The sequence below is a fragment of the Zosterops lateralis genome (assembly GCF_965231275.1).
Source record: "Zosterops lateralis genome assembly, chromosome: 3".
Lineage (NCBI taxonomy): Eukaryota > Metazoa > Chordata > Aves > Passeriformes > Zosteropidae > Zosterops > Zosterops lateralis.
Genome location: NC_139764.1, coordinates 30,150,991 through 30,170,885, shown reverse-complemented (window position 1 = coordinate 30,170,885; position 19,895 = coordinate 30,150,991). Strand labels below are relative to the sequence as shown.

General features: G+C 36.5%; 1 protein-coding gene across 1 annotated transcript in view; it reads left to right on the top strand.

Moving 5' to 3' along the window:
• The window catches only part of PRKCE (protein kinase C epsilon), a 283,512-nt gene that overhangs the window by 157,832 nt on the left and 105,785 nt on the right, over positions 1-19,895 (top strand). Inside the window, exons 3-5 of the mRNA XM_083855960.1 lie at positions 16,807-16,966; positions 18,107-18,141; positions 19,579-19,664. Coding sequence (XP_083712086.1) covers positions 16,807-16,966; positions 18,107-18,141; positions 19,579-19,664 — 281 coding nt within the window. The remainder of the gene's footprint in view (positions 1-16,806; positions 16,967-18,106; positions 18,142-19,578; positions 19,665-19,895) is intronic.

The window sequence follows — 19,895 nt, the reverse complement described above, 5'->3', positions numbered from 1 at the left end:
GCACCTTAAAAATGTGTTCCAAAGAACTGTTCTTCTGAGAACTATTTCTTTCTGTATTTTATATGTGCAGAGACACATTACTTTTGTGTGAGTTTACAAGAATATAACTCAAAACTCCTGGCGGCAGTTTATCAGAGTTGGTCCCTGACCAAGACCATTGTATTTTAGCATGGATGTAGTTTGTGTCTGAGGGGGAAACACCTGTTTTAGAGGTAGTGCCCCATAAATAAATGAGTAGTGGGCTGAAAGAGTTCCTGCGTTAGGACCAGTGGTATAACACCATGTTAAAAAGGATAATTTACCAGGAATATTTCAGTGGCTATTAATAGAAATTCACCCTCTTGTTGCATGTGTGACCAGACAGATGATGTCCTTTAATGTCAGCAGGAAGTTGCACATTTGTGAGAATGAAAGGAAGGGGAAAATGTGAGATGAATAAAACTAGGGGTCTTCACTGATCAGAAGGCAAGTGCTCCTTGCATGTAGTGATTGTCTTATTAGTTAAAAACTTGTAAATGCCCAGGTCAGTTTATTTTGATGATGCTTCGAAATGTGTTTCTGGTGCAATGGCAGAGCCCCACAACTCCTGTGTTGTTGATGGCAGGCAGCAATGATTTGCTGTTCTCTCTGTACTCAAACTGGGATCTTACTATTTTTGATTTGTGATGCAGCTTTCTACTTCTTTCTAAATAATTTATAATTCATTTTCATCAAAACCACAGCTCTGGCACAATAATCATAATGTTTCAATTGGCTTCTCTTAAACTGAGATTTATTTATGCTCTTGGTTTCCAGGAATATTTTCTATCATGTTTTTCTTCCTTCTGGTAAAGATAAATACAATGCAGAGGAAAGATCATATTCATGATTTTGTGTCTGTCTTTCCATCTAAGGGACAAGTGTAATCTGTGTTGGTTGCTGGAGTAGATACAGGAATAATCATTTTAAGTAAGTCTAGATGCTGCTAATAATAGTGCTAATGCTTGCTCAGAAGAATGCTTTCTTCCCCATTAATGTTCTGTGTGGGCTGCCGAAAATCACTTTAGTGACATCTAATTTTCTTGGCCTCTTTCTATGACTTTTTCCCCACCCGTGGAACAAGTTCTTGCATGTAGGAGAGTACTGATTCCACAGTGTGGACATCGTGGTCCAAGTTCCCAAATAGAGGCAGCTATTCTGAATACCTCTGGGTTTGGATATAGGATTTAAGACATTTTTAATGCAGCTGAGTGCAGGCAGTTTCACTGTATCCTGTAAAATCTGTACTTTCTAGCATAAGTTGGTTATAGTAGTTCCAGAAATACAGGATTGCAAAATTGGTAATTGGCAATTGACTGGTTTAGATTCACTGTGTGATATCAAATTTTCAGATTCAGGGGGTGTTCCAAATACATCAAAAAGTAAGGTTTGGTTTCATGTGGTGGAGGGGGTATTATTGGGAGCTTCAAAAAATCTTGAAGATTCACAGTGAGGACTTTTTTTTTAGGAGATTTTTGGAGTGCTCAAATCTTCAAATGCTGTTTTTCCATTTCCTTGCATTTCTTTTCTACTTGTTAAAAAACATCTTTATATGTTTTTTCTCTTTGTTAAAGTCTTTTGGTTATGGTTTTCCAGCAGTGTAATAAAGAAAAGGTCAGATTATGAATGTGGTTTAATTTAGTTTAAATTAGCTCTTTTTTTCCACCTTCATTTGTATTTCTTAAAATGCATTCAGTATTTTTATTTGGCTACTGTATGCTAATGGCAAAGGTAATTTTTTATTAAAAAAACATTTAGAGAAATCTTTTCAACATGTAAGAATATATTCTTGATTTTCAATAGATAGCTACTAAGGGAAGATATTTCATGGAGTACATTAGCTCATATTTATGCGATTTCCAATGGTAAAAATCTCTTTTTAGTGTGTGGGATAATCTCTTTCTTAGGATGTTTTTGTCTCTGTCTCAAGCAGGAAGTGCATTTTTTCTGAATTAAAATGATTCTAATAAACTAATTCATGACTGCTGTGATGTGTCATGAGGAGTCAAGTCAGAGGCTCCAGCTGTAGAGCAGGCAAAATTGTTTGAGGTTTTGTTTTTTTGGTTTGTTTTATTTTTTTAAAGGAGCTTCTCTCTAGAGGTTCTTTTCCTAAAGACAACGAGTGTTAAAAGGATTTTCTCGAGGAACTTCTGACACCTTCTTTGGTAATTCACACTGAGAGAAAGTGAGTGGGAAGTCAAAACCTCTTTGAAACCAACTTGGAAGTGCTGCCATATGTCTTATTCTTGAGATTATACAGGGTTGTTTTAAAAAAAAGAGGAAAAAAAAAAAATTCACTTTCCAGCTTTCAACTGCCACATCCTTCAACCAGACAGTTCTGGGATCTGTTAAATGAAATCTCCATCCACCACACTTTGCAACTTGTGAATTGATAGATGATACAGCTTCCTGCGCTGGTATTTAAGTTTACCATGGGAACAGCTAAATCAGTGACAGCAGCAATAAGAAGGCACTGAATACATTTTTTCAACTTGCAGCCAGCTGACTTTCACATTCTTATTCAGCAACCTGATAAGGCTACGTTAAAATGAATTATGTAGTGTTTGAATATGAGCAGAGGTGCTGGCAAAGCAAGGAGGACAGAAAGGTTTTGAGATAATGGGCTATGACCTGAATTTTTTAAGGAAAAGGTTTTTTTAAAGTGTCTGCTATCTCTTGACTTGTTAATAAACAAACCAATAAATGGAATGAAGTTTTAGAGGTTAGTTTTTTACAGTTGCTAGAACATTTTGTATCTTTCCAGTTTGAACACAGACAATTAAGGTTTCTTTTTTTATCTCTACTGTAAGTAAACTGAGCCAAATTCTCCTGAATTTTATGTGTGTCTCTGTTCTCTGGCGTAAGTGTAGAGCTGTAACCAAAGATAGATCTTATCCTCATGTGGCTATGCATTTAAAGCATTAAGTTGTACAAATAGTTGTCCTTTGTGCTGCAGGCAGTCTCCTTGTCATTCTCCTGGCTCTCCACAGATTTTGGTTGGACCCAGTCCTCCTTGTGCTGTGCACAGGTTTCTAGATGAGTTTTGTGCTGTCAGTGTTAGGAGAATGTACCTGATGCCTTAGAATATCCAAAGGTAGTACCACTGGTGTGAAGACAGGGTCAATGCTAAATGGAAAACAGATGACAACACTGGAATAATAAGAGAAAAATTAAATCTACAATTATTCCAAGAATTGTTTTGTCTCTGTTTTTGTTGCCTGATTTAGTTTCTGGAGTAGGGAGAAAGTTGTTTGGATCTTGACAAAGCTTTTTATTTGATCTTTGTTCTGAAGAAGAAAAGGAAAGAATTCAGAGATTTTTTTTTGCCCTTTTTTTTTTTCTTTTCTTTTCTTTTTTCTTTTTTTTTTTTTCTTTTTTTTAAAGTTCTGCTTTCTCTCTCCGATACAAGATACAGGTACACAGCCCAGAGTTTAACAAGTATTTTTCTTGAAAGACTTAGAGTTCTAAGAAATGTTAGAAGCAGGTTTTCTCCTGCACACATTAATTCTTATATGAAGTCTTCACATATTTTGGAAAGTCAACCTCCAGTGGGTGCTGAGGGCATTTGTTAGTACTGAACTGCTTTCTGTTTCAGGAAGTAACAAAAGGTATCTTTTGTGGAATGAGAAGAGCTAGAAAAGCTGACTTTCTATACCTGTTCTTCTGCATAAACATAGTTTAAATTAGCTTTAATTATCATGAATCTAAAGACACAGCATCTGTGGTGGAGCTTTTTAGTTGTTTCAATGAATTTGATTGACAATATCTTTGGGAAAACCTTAGCAATTCTAACATTTTTTCTTTTGTCATGAGAATATCCAGTCTGTTAGAGCACTGTAAGAAGGGTATTTAGATGCCTGTGGAAAAGGCTTGGATCTTGAGTGTTTTTCTGGAGCTAACTCTGTACATGTGTATCTGCTAGGTCTTACATATGAGCTTTCTGTAATAAGGAGAGTTAACTTTTCCGTACAGCAAATGAGTAGAAATGAAATTAATTGATTAACAATAATTCTAAACTCAGATTGCCCTTGGAGTTTGGGCCATTGACAGATGTGAACTGCGTTGCTCACAGTTCATTCCGCTGGGAGGAAAAAGAGTTTTCTCTGATGTGCTCTCTTTCATCAGCCCTATGTTCCCTTTTATTCCTCCCTCTCTTTTCTTTCCCGTCCCATTTTTCTCTGAGTTTCCTTCTCCAAAGTGAGGGGTTTAAAACTGTCAAGTTCCATTTTGGTCTTTTTTTTTTTTTTTTTTCCTCTCAATTCCCATGCTAAAAGTCACCTCATCATCCAACATCCCACTCTTCCCACTTGCCAGCTGCTTCCATCAGTAAGTTTTTAAGCATTCCTGAATTTTACATCAATTTTAGAGAACTATGCAAAACAAAATACATTCAATCAACACATCTGTTGCCTCTTAAAAGGCTCTTTGCCAGTTCTTTTCGTCTGTGACTATACTTTTTATTAGAGACTTAATCTGACATAAGTCAGGTTAAACAGCTCAGATCCTGTTAGATTCCTTCAAGCAGATGATGCTTCAACATTTTTTTGAAATTCTGACTCAGAAATTAGGTGACCAGTTAAGCGTATTTTCATAAGCCAGAAGCACTTTGCATTTCATGTGAAGCTTTGAGCCACATGCTCACCAAATCACTGGAAACGAGAAAGACACCCATCCATCTGTTTTACCAAAGATTGAAGAATAAGGGCTAAATGAACTTTGCAGCTAGGACATTTGGAATATAAAAAGTATAGCAAAAGTTAGAAACAAGTATGCTTTTAGAACTTGGCTCAGTCTTGTCTTTTACCCATGTGTGTGTCTTATACAGTAAGACACAAAATTAGTCCAGCTGTAGTGGGTTGAGGCCAGCCAGGTGCCCACAAAGTCTCTCTGCCACCTCCCTCTGTAACAGGACAGGGGAGAAGAGTACTATGAAAGGCTCATGGATTGAGATAAGGACTGGGAGACATTCTCTGTGGGGAGAGTGTTTTCAGGGTAAAACATACTTAACTTGGGGAAATTAATTAAGTTTATTGCCAATCAAATCAGAGAAACATAATGAGAAATAAAAACAGATCTTGAAACACCTTCCCTCCATTCCTCCTGTTTTCCCAGGCTCAACTTAAGACTCAAATCCTCTACATCCTCTACATGCTCTCTTCCAGCGGGAGGCTCTCCTCTACTCCAGTACAGGGCCACTCTCATGGGAGACAGACCATCATGAACTTGCCCAACAGGAATCTTTCACATTGGGTGAAGTCCTTCACTAACTTCTCCAGAGTGTGTTCCTTCCACAGGCTCACAAATCCTGCCAGCAAACCTGCTTCAGCATGTGCTTCTCTTGCCATGGGTCTCCACAGCCTACTGGGGTCCTGCTTGCACACAAGCTTTTCATGGGCTCACAGCCTCCTTTAGGCATCCACCTGCTCCACTCTGGGGTTGTCCATAGCTGCAGGTGGATCTGTGTTCCACTGTGAACCTCCATGGGTACAGGAAATAGGCTGCCTCACCATGGTCTTCACCTTTGCTGTGGCACCTAAAGCACTTCTCCCCTACCCTCTTTACAGAACTTGCTGTCTGCAGTGTTGTTTCTCCCACATATTCTTCTTACATTATCTTATTTCTTTCTTTGCTGTTTGTACAGTGGGGTTTTTCTGTGCTTCTTAAATACTTAAAGCCAGAGGTGCTACCCCTGTTGCTAATGGGCTCACCCTTGGCTAGCATGGGTCTGTCATGCAACCAGCTGGCATTTGTGGATATAGGGGAAGCTTCTCGCAGGTTCTCTCAGAAGCTGCCCCTGTAGCTTACCACCACCACCAAAACCTTGCTGTGTGAACCCCATACTGATTTGTATTCAAGTATCCAGTGTAGAGAGACAAGCACAATTTTCTATAATATATTTGGGATGGGGTGTGCATTTGCGTGACATTTTTCAAGAGTTCCTCCATAACCTGAGGGCTAGATATGTGTTGCTTAATTTAACAAGAGCCAGGGTTCTCATGTGATGTGTATTTCAGCAAGCACGTTGTACAAAACCTCAAATGCTGCAAAATTTTGCTGGGAATCCTAAGAACTTTAAGAGACATCCCTTTACTGTTCTTTTGCATGAAGACCTGCAAAAAATCAGCATTATATTTATAGGTAGCAATCTGATATTGTGGATCAGAGGACACGATGGACCTGGTAGGGACTCAATGGTAGGACACCAATTCCTTCTAAAACGAATTAGACATAGTTAAGACTCTGATCTCCCCTCATTGCTCTATTTTTTTATTGTTGTATAATGTTTGAACAATAAAATATTCTGTAAATTGAAACCTAAAGCAAATGAGAAATATATTAAAGCTTCCCTTATTTAATCTTGTCACTGAGAAATGCTTCTTCTGCCAGTAATAGGTTATGAGGAGACATCATCACGGGAATAATAGGTTATGAGGGGACAGAACCAAGGGGTCATCTCTCATCTCCTTGCTCCTGTCAAGTGTCAATCACCTCCCTAATAAAAACCTATATAATACATTCAGGTTCTACTGGCAACATGTGGACTCATCATCTGCAATTCCCTCATGATGCTGTGTCCATAAGCCTGACAAGGAGAAAGAACATACTGTTTAGCATATGTGTTCATTTTTACCATGTATTAGATACATAGGATTAACATCATGCAGGGCAAGTAAATAGTGCTTTAAGTATTGGAAAATCTCCATTGCAATCCATGGCAGAGTGAATATGCTCTTTCTTATAGCCACATCCAGGACTGCTTTGTTGAACTGAGGTGTGAAATTAATATGTTGATAATCAATCATATCGAGTACTTCAGAATTTACCCAAGATATTTATTGCTGTTTTCTGAGTGGAAATTTGTAGTAATGTATGTAATGTTGAAAGACACAGATGTGAGAGTTGCCTTAATAGCACTGCTTCTGAGTCAGAGATATTCTTAATTTAAGCTTTTGTTATGTGCTTGGGGGGAATCAGAATCAGAATAAGGAGAATTCCTCCTACGTTTGCAAGAAAGACAGTGGAAAGAGGGAAGGAGTTCTTTTGCTGCTGAGTTTTGTCTCTTGCAATTGATTGCAAGAACTGCCCACTTAGGAAATGGGCAAGATGAGGCTGTTGGTAGAGGATGACAAGATTGTCATAACATAGTCCCACTAATAGATAAACTAAAAAGAGTAGTGATGTGTTGGAACACTGCTGTGTGTTATGGGTTGTATATTGGGCCAAAATGGAAAAATTGTGTCAGATGTTATTTCTTGGTGACAGCTGCATTGGAGAACAGTCTTTTTGAGGCATAACACTAATATCTCTCACTTGTTTTAGTCAGTTCATCAGTAGAGTTGTGAAAAATTAAATCCAAAGGTTTGATTGCCTTCTTTTAATATGCCATATTGCTGGGGGTCAAATCCTCTTTTGTTTATTAGAACCATTACAATCTCATCAGTGGGTTTATCTACATGAAGGTACAGCTACTTTGTGTCTTACTATTTCAGTACTGTTGGAAGGGAGAAGTAATTTTGAAATTTTAAAGTCTTTATTTTAATTTCTTGAAGAATAGCATTATCATTACCTGAAAGTATTAGAAAAAAAAACCTCTGCATAAATAAAATACTAATATATCACTGCCATTCTCCCTGCCTTTGAAGCTTCCTCTGGCTTTCAAGAGCATTTTTTTGAGGAAAATATTGAGGATTCTGTGCTTTTTACTTTATACCAAAATCAGTCAAACTGAAAGGATTCTTCCTGCTTGGGATAAGGAAACTGCTATGCAATCTTTTCTGGCTGTCTCAGTTATTATATAGGCACTATGGGAGGTTCTCTGAATCACAGTCAGTTGTGCAGTGGAGGATATCCCTGTGGAGGATACAAGCAAACAATTAGTACTTTATTGAGAAACAAATAAAGAAAAAAATTAAAAAGCAAAAACACTTCTCTAATTGTAGGTAAGATTTCACTGTCTTCATGAAGTATGTTGAATCAGTGTAATATATATCACAGGCTCAAGCTTGCTGAGGGTACAGCCATTATAAAACCATGTTTTGAAAGCTGTCTTCTCTGACCTATGTAGGCTCTGCCCATAGAGCCTGAATGTGGTTATATGGAATTTTAATATAGAAATTTTGAGTACAAATGTGCTTTGTAGCACGCATTTCAAAGCTTGGATGGAAACAAATTTTTGCTATCAGGATGGGGATCTGGAAATGGAATCAGCAAGACAACTTTGAGATTTAGTAGCTGAAGGCAGTAAATGATTTTCATTCTCCTTCTTGCCTTCAGATACCATGACTTTTCTGTAGCTAGCATGTGACTGGGATATCCACAAGGTCCCGTGTAATGCAAAGCAGTTTCTGTCTTGCTGGGGCCTGATAATCATGAAAAAATTTTGCAGTCTTCTTTTCTGTGAGATCTTGCTGAGTCTCTGGCATTTTGCATGGTATCCACAGGATAATGGCTGTCTTGCTACAGATATTTCAGTAGTTTCTGTGCTGGCAAAAACTTGCTTTTTCAAGGTGCCATCACTCACCCAGCAAAATTAATGCAAAAAGATTGAGGTTGAATATTAGAAAAAGAACATGCCTGCCAGACTAGTGAAACAAGATACACAAGTGTGTTGAGGAATTTCTCTCACTGGGGCTTTTTGGGAACCATTAAAAAAATGAAAGCTCAGGATGCCTGAAGTACATGGGACACTTCCCCACTGCAGGAGACTGAGCTCAGGAGTCTCCTAGGTGCCTGCCACTTGGGTTTCTGTTATTCTGTGGGAAAGGAACAAAGCTAGAGTTGAACAAATATTTAAGAAACAACTTCTGAAAGACTAGAAATCCCAGTCACACAAGGTTCTGTTTCATCATAATGTATGTAGCTTTTGCAAATATTAGAAAGAGACTGCTGAACTTCTCTAATCTATCAAAAACACTTGCTTAAAATAGTGTCATTTGGGATCTGTCTGGTATAGTAGTTACCTCTGGGAAAAGAGCTTTGTCCTGAAGGTTTTACAATGCTTGTTTTCCTTCTTCACAACACAACTGCTTCCTTTCCAGGGAGCTGACAAAGGCCAGCAGCTCAGGTGTTGGCCCTGCAGAGAGGTCATTTGACCCTGCAGATACTGCCAAAGCCTGGAGCTCTGTTAAAATAAGCATGGCTGTGCACTGCTGTGGAAGTTCACCTCCCACTGCAGCCCTGACTGTGATGGTTTGTCTCATCCTCCTCCTTTAATTGAAGACAAAGGACAGCCAGTATGAGTGTTCATCACCAGAGCACCAACCACCATTACTACCACAAGGGGCAGGGGGTGCTCAGAGGGGCACAGTGCAATCAAATTGCTGGACATGTTTGAGGACTTGCAGCACTGACAGTAGAGAGATCAAGTCCCAAGGATAGCTTTTCTGATCAATACAATAATCTGATCAGTTACAATAAACTTACAATAATAATCTGTTATATATATAGTTTCTTCATTTAGAAGATTTTGTGCTTTTTTAGCTCTAGTAAGTAGTTGACTTAATACAAGATATTTCATCTTGTTAGTCTGTCAGGGGCTTAACACTGACAATGCTGCTTAACACCAGGCTGCTAATACTGCTCATTACTAACACTGTAACAACGTGCTCTGACTTTTACTGACACAAACTAATTTAATTTTCTGCCTGCAAGTTTATTAAGTCAAGTTATGGCACAAAAATTGTTCTACATTTTGTAAATTACTACTTTACATTACTAGTTAGGACATGAATAGACACATTAAATTTCAAGCTTTTTCTCTTGAATAATAGCTTTAGTATTTGCCATATGTAGAATGCATTTCCAGTCCTTTAATTTCAATTGCAGATTTGTTGACATAAGGACATTGTGTTTAGAGTGAGGCTGTTTGTTCCTCCTGAAAAATAAGACCAAATCACTGAAATAACCTTAGTTAGCATTGATTTTTTGCTTTTTTGTTGCCTGTGACATCTACTTTACAACTGAAAAAGCACTAAAGTCTGGGTTGTGGGAAAAGGTTTGAAAGTTGAAACTTTATTTTAAAAACCTTGAGGTGTGAAATTCACTTTTCAGAAAACCTGCCACATAACAGTAAATTCCCTGTGGTATTTCTAGTGATATCACTTCCTTTGTCAAATAAAAGGTACTGTGTAAATTTTGTAGTTACAATTTGATACATTGTTTCAGGAATACATTTTTTCTTAAAATCATTAAGATCCAATAAAGAAATTGAGAGGAAGTAGGAGGGATCCGTCTCTGATTTGCTTGCTTTGTGGATCTGACAGATGTTTAAGTATAGAAATTGCTATATCCACCCTCCAAAATGTAGTCAGTACCCCACCATCTGTGTGAGCAGGAATCTAGAAAATGGACCAAATATTTATATACATCCTCCACCATTGGTCCAGTACCTATAAAACAGAATTCTCTCTGTTAAATATTAGATTTATTAAACCATGCTGTATGGTCACTGAAGATGACTCTGTGTAATTCCATGTTGTTAATACTTTAAGCTTGTATAAATTGTCACTAATTCTGTGGGCATTATGGAGATGAAGCGCAGAAACTTGAGGGTTTATCTTGATTTCTCTTAAGAAAAGTCTCTGAGTAATTTAAAGGAAAATTTTGTCTGAGCAGGTATGGAAACTAATCCCTCCTCACCACAGCCTCTGCTGTAGCCAAGAGGATGGGCTGCAGCTGGGGCAGCACTGGGGGGTTCACCCAGTCTCTCCAGGTACCTCACCCCTGGTTTTGAACACTTGGTCCAAATTATTGCCAGCCACCAAGGCTGGGACATTTCTGAAAACTAAATTGGACTTCTATGTATGCTGAAATTGCAATTGAACCATCAGTATCTATGAGACTCTTTAGTACTTCTGCACATTAAATCCTCCTCTATAAAGTGTATTGAATGTGGAAATATTTCTGTTTGAAAAGACGTGGGGAGTTACTGTTGTCCCTTCAGCTTTGAGTGAGCTTATGAATGTGCTCCTGATAATAATTTAGTATGTAGAAAAACTTTGAATCATGTGTAAGCAATCATTGGATAGTTTTATAATGCTATTGGTGTTTTGGTTGGGGCTCTTTTTTTTTTTTAAATAAAGGAAAGTAACAGAAGCCCTCAAAAAAATGTGCCTATCACAACCCAAATCTGCTCTAGATGTGTGCATATCAAAGGACATTTTAAAATATATATAGGCAGAATCTCTCTTTTAGACAAGAATTTAAGCATTTAAAGGAAAGCCTGTGTTTGAAGGCTCACATTTGAGCCTCAGCCCATGCTACAAAGCCACCAGCATATTTGGGCTTGTTATACTTTAAAATGGAATTTGTTCTTCAGTGTATTTAGTAAATAGCTGGTGTTAGCAGACATGTCTACACACTTATCTCTTTTAAAACTCACCCATTCTGTGAGCATTTTCTCATTTCTTTATGCACTCAGCATCTTTATTTTTGTTAACAATACAGTGTTATTGAAGGAACTGATTCTCCTATTAAACAAGAAATTTCCTGTCTTGTCTCCTAAATAAAGCAGTCTTGAGATACAGTAAGCAAAACCTGTATGCTTGTTCCTTGTTTAAGAAATAATCTGGAAACATAATACTTCTAGAAAAAGACAGAAAAATTTTGTGCTCTTTCTGTGACTGTGGTAAACAATCTATATCATTCCTGTGCTCATCAGTAGCAGCTTTATGAAATCATATTATACCATTTGCCTTACTTTTTTTTCCTCTGGAAGTTACAGAATTAGTTTGTTGCATGTATTACTACTAAACAAGACTTTTTCAAAAGAAAGGATATAGAAATGCAACTATATGGTGTTTAGCTTTTTGTTTGTTCGTGGTGGGATTTTGTTGTTTTCGTGTGTTTTTTTTTTTTTTTTTTTTTTTTTTTTTTTTTTTTTTTTTTTCTTCCTTTTCTCTTTAAAATAGATTAAAGGATTAAAGTCTTAAAGGCAAAATCCTGTAATGGTTTCTGTCTGGAGAAATCTTGATGACAGTATATATGATTCTACTGTACAGTCCAGGATAGAGTTTGGCAATAATCCTTTGAGACCTTATTTTGATGCATAATGATCCAGTTACACTCCATTCTGAATCCTGAGAAGTCCTGGACATTGTTTCTGCCCCTTCTCACTTTCCAACATATTTTTAGACAAATTACCTCTCCTACTTCAATCAATATCCTTCCTCTGTTTAGACATTATATAGTGCTAAAATAAAAGCTCTGTTTCAGTACATACATATTGGTTAATGTGATCAGGCTTAAATATGATACAAAAGCTGTTAGTTTTCATCTTCAGTTATGAAACATCAGTACAACCACTGTTCCTTTGCATTTGTTGTTCAGTTAGGGTTGGTTGTAATTATTAAAGGTTGATGTTAAACCAGCTAGCTTTCTGGATGGTGCTTGTAAGATCGGGATGACAGCAATGTGACACCCAGGAGATGCCCAGGATGAAAAGCCTCTTGTGCCAGAAGTGCCATGGGGTGTCAGGGTTCCCTTGCAAATGGTTACCTGGCAGCTCCAGCAGTTGCCATGTTACTGTTGTACATGGCCCACACTCTGGTGGTGCAGAAGCCATTTAGCTAAAGCTTCCTTGGGTTTTTTTTCTTCTCCAAACACTGACAGTTTGGTAACAATCACCTCCAGATTCAGAGAAGGGATCAGCATTGTTCCCATTTAGAAGTCAGCATCATCAGCAATAAAAAATGCTGGATAGCCCCTCTATTTGTGTGTAAGCTCTCTTGCTCTTTTTCTGCCTTATTTTTTGCAGTTTTTTGGGTTCTGTAATACTCACAACATTGAAGATAAGGCATGGAAATAGCTATACAGGATAATTTATTTCAGTTACTCTTCCACACTGAGCCCTTCTCGTTTATGCTGAAACTGTTTTAGTGTGAAGCAAGACCTGACACGATTGAGCCTTTGTTATTTGGTGTACAGGTCTTACTCCCCCAGTCCTCTTTCCTTTGAAGGTTGCTGAGCATTGTGCATCATTTTCCTTTCTTTTAAATTTTAAGTTGTGACTTATGCTTAATGGATACTACACAATGAACAGTGTTGAATGTATTCCAGACAGTTTGTTTAAGCCTTCATTTTGCAGGTATTTGAGTTTCATGCAATTTTTCATGCCAGATACTTTTGACTTTTATAACACTTTGCTTAGAGCTTGGAGTTAACCTGCATGTCTTTTGGGTCTTTAAAATTGTAGGCATTATGTATGTATGCACATAAGAGTATATAAAAGCAATTATGTGCTACTGTTTTTCAAATAACTCAAGAGTTACTCTTGGCTACAGTGAAAAGTAGTGGCATTACTGGGTATAGTTGTGAAATAAAATTAGTTCTAAATTTGCCAGTTCTCAAGTACCATCATATGAAGCCTAAACTCAGTGTGCTCCACCAACAGCATTCTCCATGGATACTTAAAAAATTATCATTATTTCTTACTCCATTTTTTGAAAATAAAATGGAAGAAATGCATTTAAAAAGGATAAACTGAATAGGACAGAAGGACTTGAAATCAAAACAGGGAACAGAATGTACGTTACATAAAGAAACAGCCTTTACTGAGGAAACTATAACCCTCTGTGACTATTTAGTAGAAATACCAAGAGAAGAAATTGTTTATATTGAAACTTGCTAATATTCTGACTATGAAAAATTCACTTAATTTTAACTCCTCTGCTAAGAATAGAAATACCATGCACAGTATGCAGTATGCTAATGATATTTTCTAGAACCTAAAACGTACCTCTGTAAGACTTCTAAAATATATTTAAAAGGCCAATTTTGTTTGGGATACTAGCACTTTCAAAAGAATGCATTGAAAACACTAGTTGTCTATATCATACAGATGTTGGGGGTTTTCCCAAATACTCCCTACTTTCTGATAGCATTTACTAATCTTTGTTTTACTGCCTGTAAACAATGAGAGATATCTGGGAAGAGCAGTGTAGCTCCCTTCTGAGGTAGGTGTCTTCAGACAGATAAATTAACATCTCTAGTGTGGCTGTTCAATATGAGATAAATGGATTTTAATTTAAATATAGACTATTGTAAGTTCTGCTAGAAATAAGTGGTTCACAACCCAGGGTACGAGCTAGAACAGATGTGATCATCTGCTTCTGAGTCACCTGGGACATAAAAATTTTTAAAAATCCTGCTTGATTTTATGCCTGTGGCCCAAAACAGCTCTGTGAATCACAGGATTGTTAAGGTTGGAAAAGACCTTTGAGGTCATCAAGTCTGCCTGTTAACACAGCACCTCCATGTTCAGCACTAAGCCATGGACTTTAATGCCATATGTACATGTTTTTTGAACACTTCTGGGATTAATGAGCCCACCACATCATGGGTTGCCTGTTCCAGTGGCTGACCACCTTCTCAGTAAAACCAGTGTTTGTGTGCAAGTGATTTTTGATAATCAAGGGCTGCCATTTAATATGATACTTTCAGATGTGTTGCTTGTATCTGTTTTCAACTCAGTGCATTTCTGAAAAGGATACTGTTACATTGTTTTATTTTAACTGTAAGTATTAGAAAAGAAAAATGGAACTGTATTAGAGAATTATATATAGAATTGAAACTAATGCAGTGAAAGTAGTTTTAAGACTTTGTTGGTAGAAACAAAGGAAACAAAAAAACCCCAGTATCATGATACTGTGTTTATGTAGCCAAATCAAGAGGAGGATTTTACATGCTCTGTAAAATTACAGGTGCTTTATATGTCAAGAATTGCACTTAAGATGAAAAAATGAGAAAAACAATACTGTGGACTAAATATCATATCATGTATTGTGCACTGTCAGAACATCTTGTTCATTTCATGTAAGCACGTAACTTTTTGGGAAGCCTTTCCAGAAGAGTTGGATTTTTGGGGGGGAAGCCTTTCCAGAAGAGTTGGATTTTGACTTTCTCACATCCAGGCAAAGTCTACAATTTGGATGATAATGAAAGAGCAGATCTGTGTTAATATAGAATTATTTCCTATAATAGCTTTTAAAACATTTCCAGCAGCTTTGTAAAGTCAGTGAATCATTCAAGAAGCTGGAAAAATGAATCTTTTGTTGGATTTTCAAGTACTTGTTACATATTCTTTGTGGAATACAGTCTTTCTCTTAAGGAGCTGTGATATTTATTAGACATTAGAGTTTTGCTTAATGCCTAAAAATAAAATTGACAGCATAAAAATAAATATAATTGGTAACTGTCTGGTATTTCTTATCTCTTTATTGAGGGGCAACCTACAATCGTTGCTTTTTGGTTGTTCTTCAGTATGAGTAAAAGGGGTAGCTTTGTGTAAGAGGCAGTGTTTATTTACTGTAGCTCACTTAAAGAGAAGGAGTGCCACTCTGGACATCCCACAGATGCGTCCAATGAAAACCAACTTTGAGTATTAAGTGTTGTAAAACATCAATGTGTATGGAGCTTAGGCTCTTCTGTGCATAAGTACGTTTGCTGGTGTCAAGGAGTTTAGCTTTTGCTCTGCAGTGAAAGATATTGATCTCCATTTGTTCATCTGTACTTTGCTTTTTTTCCCAATATGTCCATCCATTGGTTTTATTTAAGACAATTTTCTAGAAATTCTTTTATTGATACCTCTTATATTTACAACCCTCAAAACCAGGATTTATTCCAATGTTTGTAAAAGAATTTGAAATTTTTATACAGTGAGTTGTTCTCAGACTTTGAATTTTCTATGTTATTATAGATATGTATTGTTGCTTGGAGAACTCAATCATGTACAGAGAAGCTTTCAGCAGACAAAAGTCGGTGGTTTTAGGCCATTGTAATGATTCACAGTAGCTGAAATTCAAAGAATGACAAGTGCTAACTACAGATCAAAGTCTTATATGCAACAAAGTATTGAGTGCATAGATTCAGTTGGCAATGGATGACTGAATACAGTCCCCTTTAAGTCTTACATTCTAGTTTGCAAAGGCATGAGTGGCTCAGGGAACGTTTGTAAAATCTGTCTTTCATTAACAATTGTGAACTGTTCTTTGTTGCTAATTCATCCTCAGCTTTTGCTTAATGCTTACAGAATAGTATGATGGTGTTAGTGATACTTTAAAAAAAAAACCCCACCTTAAGAAAAAGGCACTCTGAAGAATTTTTTTCCAAATGTTTTCACTCTGAGTTATATCAACTTCATTTTATATTTCCTCTACCATTACATCTCATGTACAATTGGAATAGGAATTGGTTAAGAAGAGAAACTTCCTTCCCTTGAACATTTTGCTGAGCATGTATCACAGTGGGTTATTAGAGCCTGAAGCTCACATCTTAATCAGGAATTCTACAAAGTATTCAATTTTGGATGGATTTTTTTTGTCCTGCTTGATAGTACGTATTTTCGCACAGCTTTCTTGCATTTGTATCAGCATTTTCTGACTGTACAGGGACATGGGGATGTTGGTATCTTTTTCTTCTCCTGAAAATCAAGTGAGGTGAAAGTCTGAGCTGTTAGGAGAATCCACCTGTATAATTACTGTTAAGAGATTGTCAATGTGCTTGATAGTGATAAAGTGTAGATGACTTGATCCCAATTTAGCATGAATTTACAGACAAAGCTTTAGAAGAACTAGAAGTTCTTGTACTAGGCAATGAAAACCTTTGCCCTCTGGTAACTGACGCTAAAAATGAATAAAAATTACCCAAAACTAAAGGAAGTTATTTTGCACCGCTGGGTACAGAAGATTATTTTTATTTTTGAAGAATGTCTACCTATGCTTAGCATTTGAGTTTCCCCAGACTTGTGTCTGTGACAGCCAGTGCTCATCTCATTGTTTTTCCCTGTTTCAGCACCCAAGGACAATGAGGAGCGTGTGTTCCGGGAGCGGATGCGCCCCAGGAAGCGCCAGGGTGCCGTGCGGCGCAGGGTGCACCAGGTTAATGGACACAAGTTTATGGCCACCTACCTTAGACAACCAACATACTGCTCACACTGCAGAGACTTTATATGGTATGGAGTGACTTTGGCTTTGCTTTCTTTGGGTTGGGGAGTTAGCATGCCTTCCTGTTTGGCTGAAGAGAAAATGGTATAGAGCAGAAGTTGTTTTGCTCTTTATTTTGACATTAGCCTGTCAACAGTGTTGCAGATGATAATAGGATGCTGTTAAACTTCCCTCACAAATATTAGAATTGGTTGTATTTATGGTTCTTCTCCTTTGAGCCACAAAGTTCCATGTCTCCCTATCTATTGAACACTAAATTCCAGGTAGACAACCAGTCTATTATTATGTAAGTGTCTGAGTGTAGATTTAGACTTAATATTAGGCCTTTACATTTTGTCACAATGACAGAATTCTTTTTTACATTATTAAGAATCACCATCTTTCTTCTAAGAAATGCAAAGCTCCTAAACATTCTACTGAAGTTAATGGAATATGGGTATATTATTACCCTATATATATGGATATATATTCCCAGGACACAGATATTTTGGTGCTCAGTGTACAAGATCTTTATTATTACGATGTACATCAAGAATTCTCTTTTAGAAATCATTTACATTATTTTGAGTATTTTCGATTTTCAGATAGGGAGAAGGGGTGGAGACATTCAGTTTTCAGTTGTTTTTCAGCAACTCCTGATGTTTTCCAAAATGACCTAGAGACACTGATTTACACATAAGATCTGATAGGATCGACAGTAAATGTTTCTTAGGAATATATAATGAATCAGTCTTTCTTAATGTAAAACCATGTGAAATGTGCATGGACTCAACTGCACTCCTCTAAAAAGTGCCTGGGGGTTAGGCTTTATGTTGGCTAAGGTGATTTCAAGCAATATTGACTTATACAATTTGTCTATTTAGAGGACTGCTTGATGATGATTTACCACTTTGTCTCCTTTCCATGCACCCTTTTGCTTTGTCTCTTTCACTATAGTAAATGTGTCTGTATTTCTGACTGCCTTCATGGTCTCTCATCCTTCCAGTTACCTCCCAGTACATAACTTTGAACTGATCTCAGTCCAGGCATGCAATTATCAAATGATTGGTTATGAAAAACTTTTCTTTAAACAGTAAAAGGAAGCAAAAATGTTTTCATTTTTTAAAATATTTCCTCTTTGTTTTCTAAAACACTTTATTATTTTTCAGGGGTGTAATAGGAAAACAGGGATACCAGTGTCAAGGTAAGAGAAATTCTACATAAAGTCAGTTTAAATATATTTATTATGTTATATAAGTAATAAGATATTTTTATCAGGCATTGTATATATACAATGCTAAGAATTTAGCACATGATGATCAGAAAAACTTTGTCACAACAAGTATACAATCTTTGCACCGAGTCACAGTAATTTTTTTCAAAACTGTTGGTCTTAAGCATCATATATGAAGTAGGAGCTCAGCTGACAGCCCTGAACATCACATCCCAGATATCTCTTCATGTATATCTGTCTAAGGAACCATACCTGCAGATGTTGGCTTCTTCATTTTTCAAGTCGTGCATTTTAAAATTGAGAGCTCTTTATTCTGCTTAAGATTCTGTGTTTAAAAATTCCAGGTAATTGCCAAGACTGTAATTTAAATAGATGAGATAATTATAGAGGTCATCATTACAGAAGGTTATAGCGAAGACTGCACAAGTGCTTCATTTTTGTCTCCCATTTTTCAACTCAATTCCTTGTACTCCTACTTCTTTATGCAATCACTTTTGGGATGATGTGTTAGTACTTAATTCTCATCTTACAAGTAGAAACCATCAAGTTACTGATGATTTTTTGGTTACAAAAGGGTTATGAAATCTTATTGTATGTAAGTAAATGCTATTTTTTTAAATAGAGCTTTACATGCTAAGAATGCTTTTTTTTTTTTTACATGCTTTACATAGTAAGAATTACTGTATTAACACAGAGAGGTACCTTGACTTCTGATCTAAGTTTTTTTTCTTACAACAATGACCAAAACTGGAGAAAGTGGAATTCATTACTTCATTATGAGGCTTTTTACTTTGTTTAATGACCTTGAATTTTACAGTACGATAGACATAGTAAATGTTTATCTTATTTGTCATATCTGCAAATGTTATTCATAGATTAAGAAATAAGGATGTATATTGGCAAACATTTTTGCCTCCTGAAACCTCTTACTGCTATCAACTTACGATAATGTGTTACAGAAAGAATGTTTGACTTTTTTTTTTTTTCTATTCTTTTGATTTTTACAATGCATTATCTTTTTATCTGTTTTCCTTTGGAAGCTCTTTAAACAGGAATTGTTTGTGCTATTGTGTCTCATGTAATGTGGAGATCATGGACTTCATCAGATAAATAAATCACATATGTAAAAATCAAGAAAAAATGCAGTTTACATTTCAGAAGGTAATTTGTAGTTTTGCAGATTAGATACTTGGTGATATGCTTTAGTTATCATAAAATTCTGTAGTCTTTTGAAAGTCCATTATCTTCTGCCTTTGTAAACCAGCTTATTTCTTAGGACTTACCAAATCACCACCAGTCACTTGCATACTTTCAAGTCCCAGTGTTTCTGGTCTTCTGAGATCAGACTTCTGCTTTAAAATTAATCTTCATGAAAACTCATTCTTTCATCTGTTTTTGTCTTTCTAGTTTGCACTTGTGTAGTTCACAAGAGATGCCATGAACTTATAATAACGAAGTGTGCTGGCTTAAAAAACCAGGAAACTCATGATGAGGTAAATGTTTAGAAATTAATTTTTCTATATATGAAATTATGTCTTTGATCTGTTCAAAATACTGTCATCTGCTCTGTTTAATCAATAGATGCTTTTTTGTGCCCTTCTGGTTATTTTGTGGTGTAGCATTTAGTTTGGAATGCTAGATTTCCATCACAGTTTCACTTACATGAGAATTATAGAGAGATTTATTTCTAATTGGTTTACTTTCTATAACATCTGAGCTCAAAG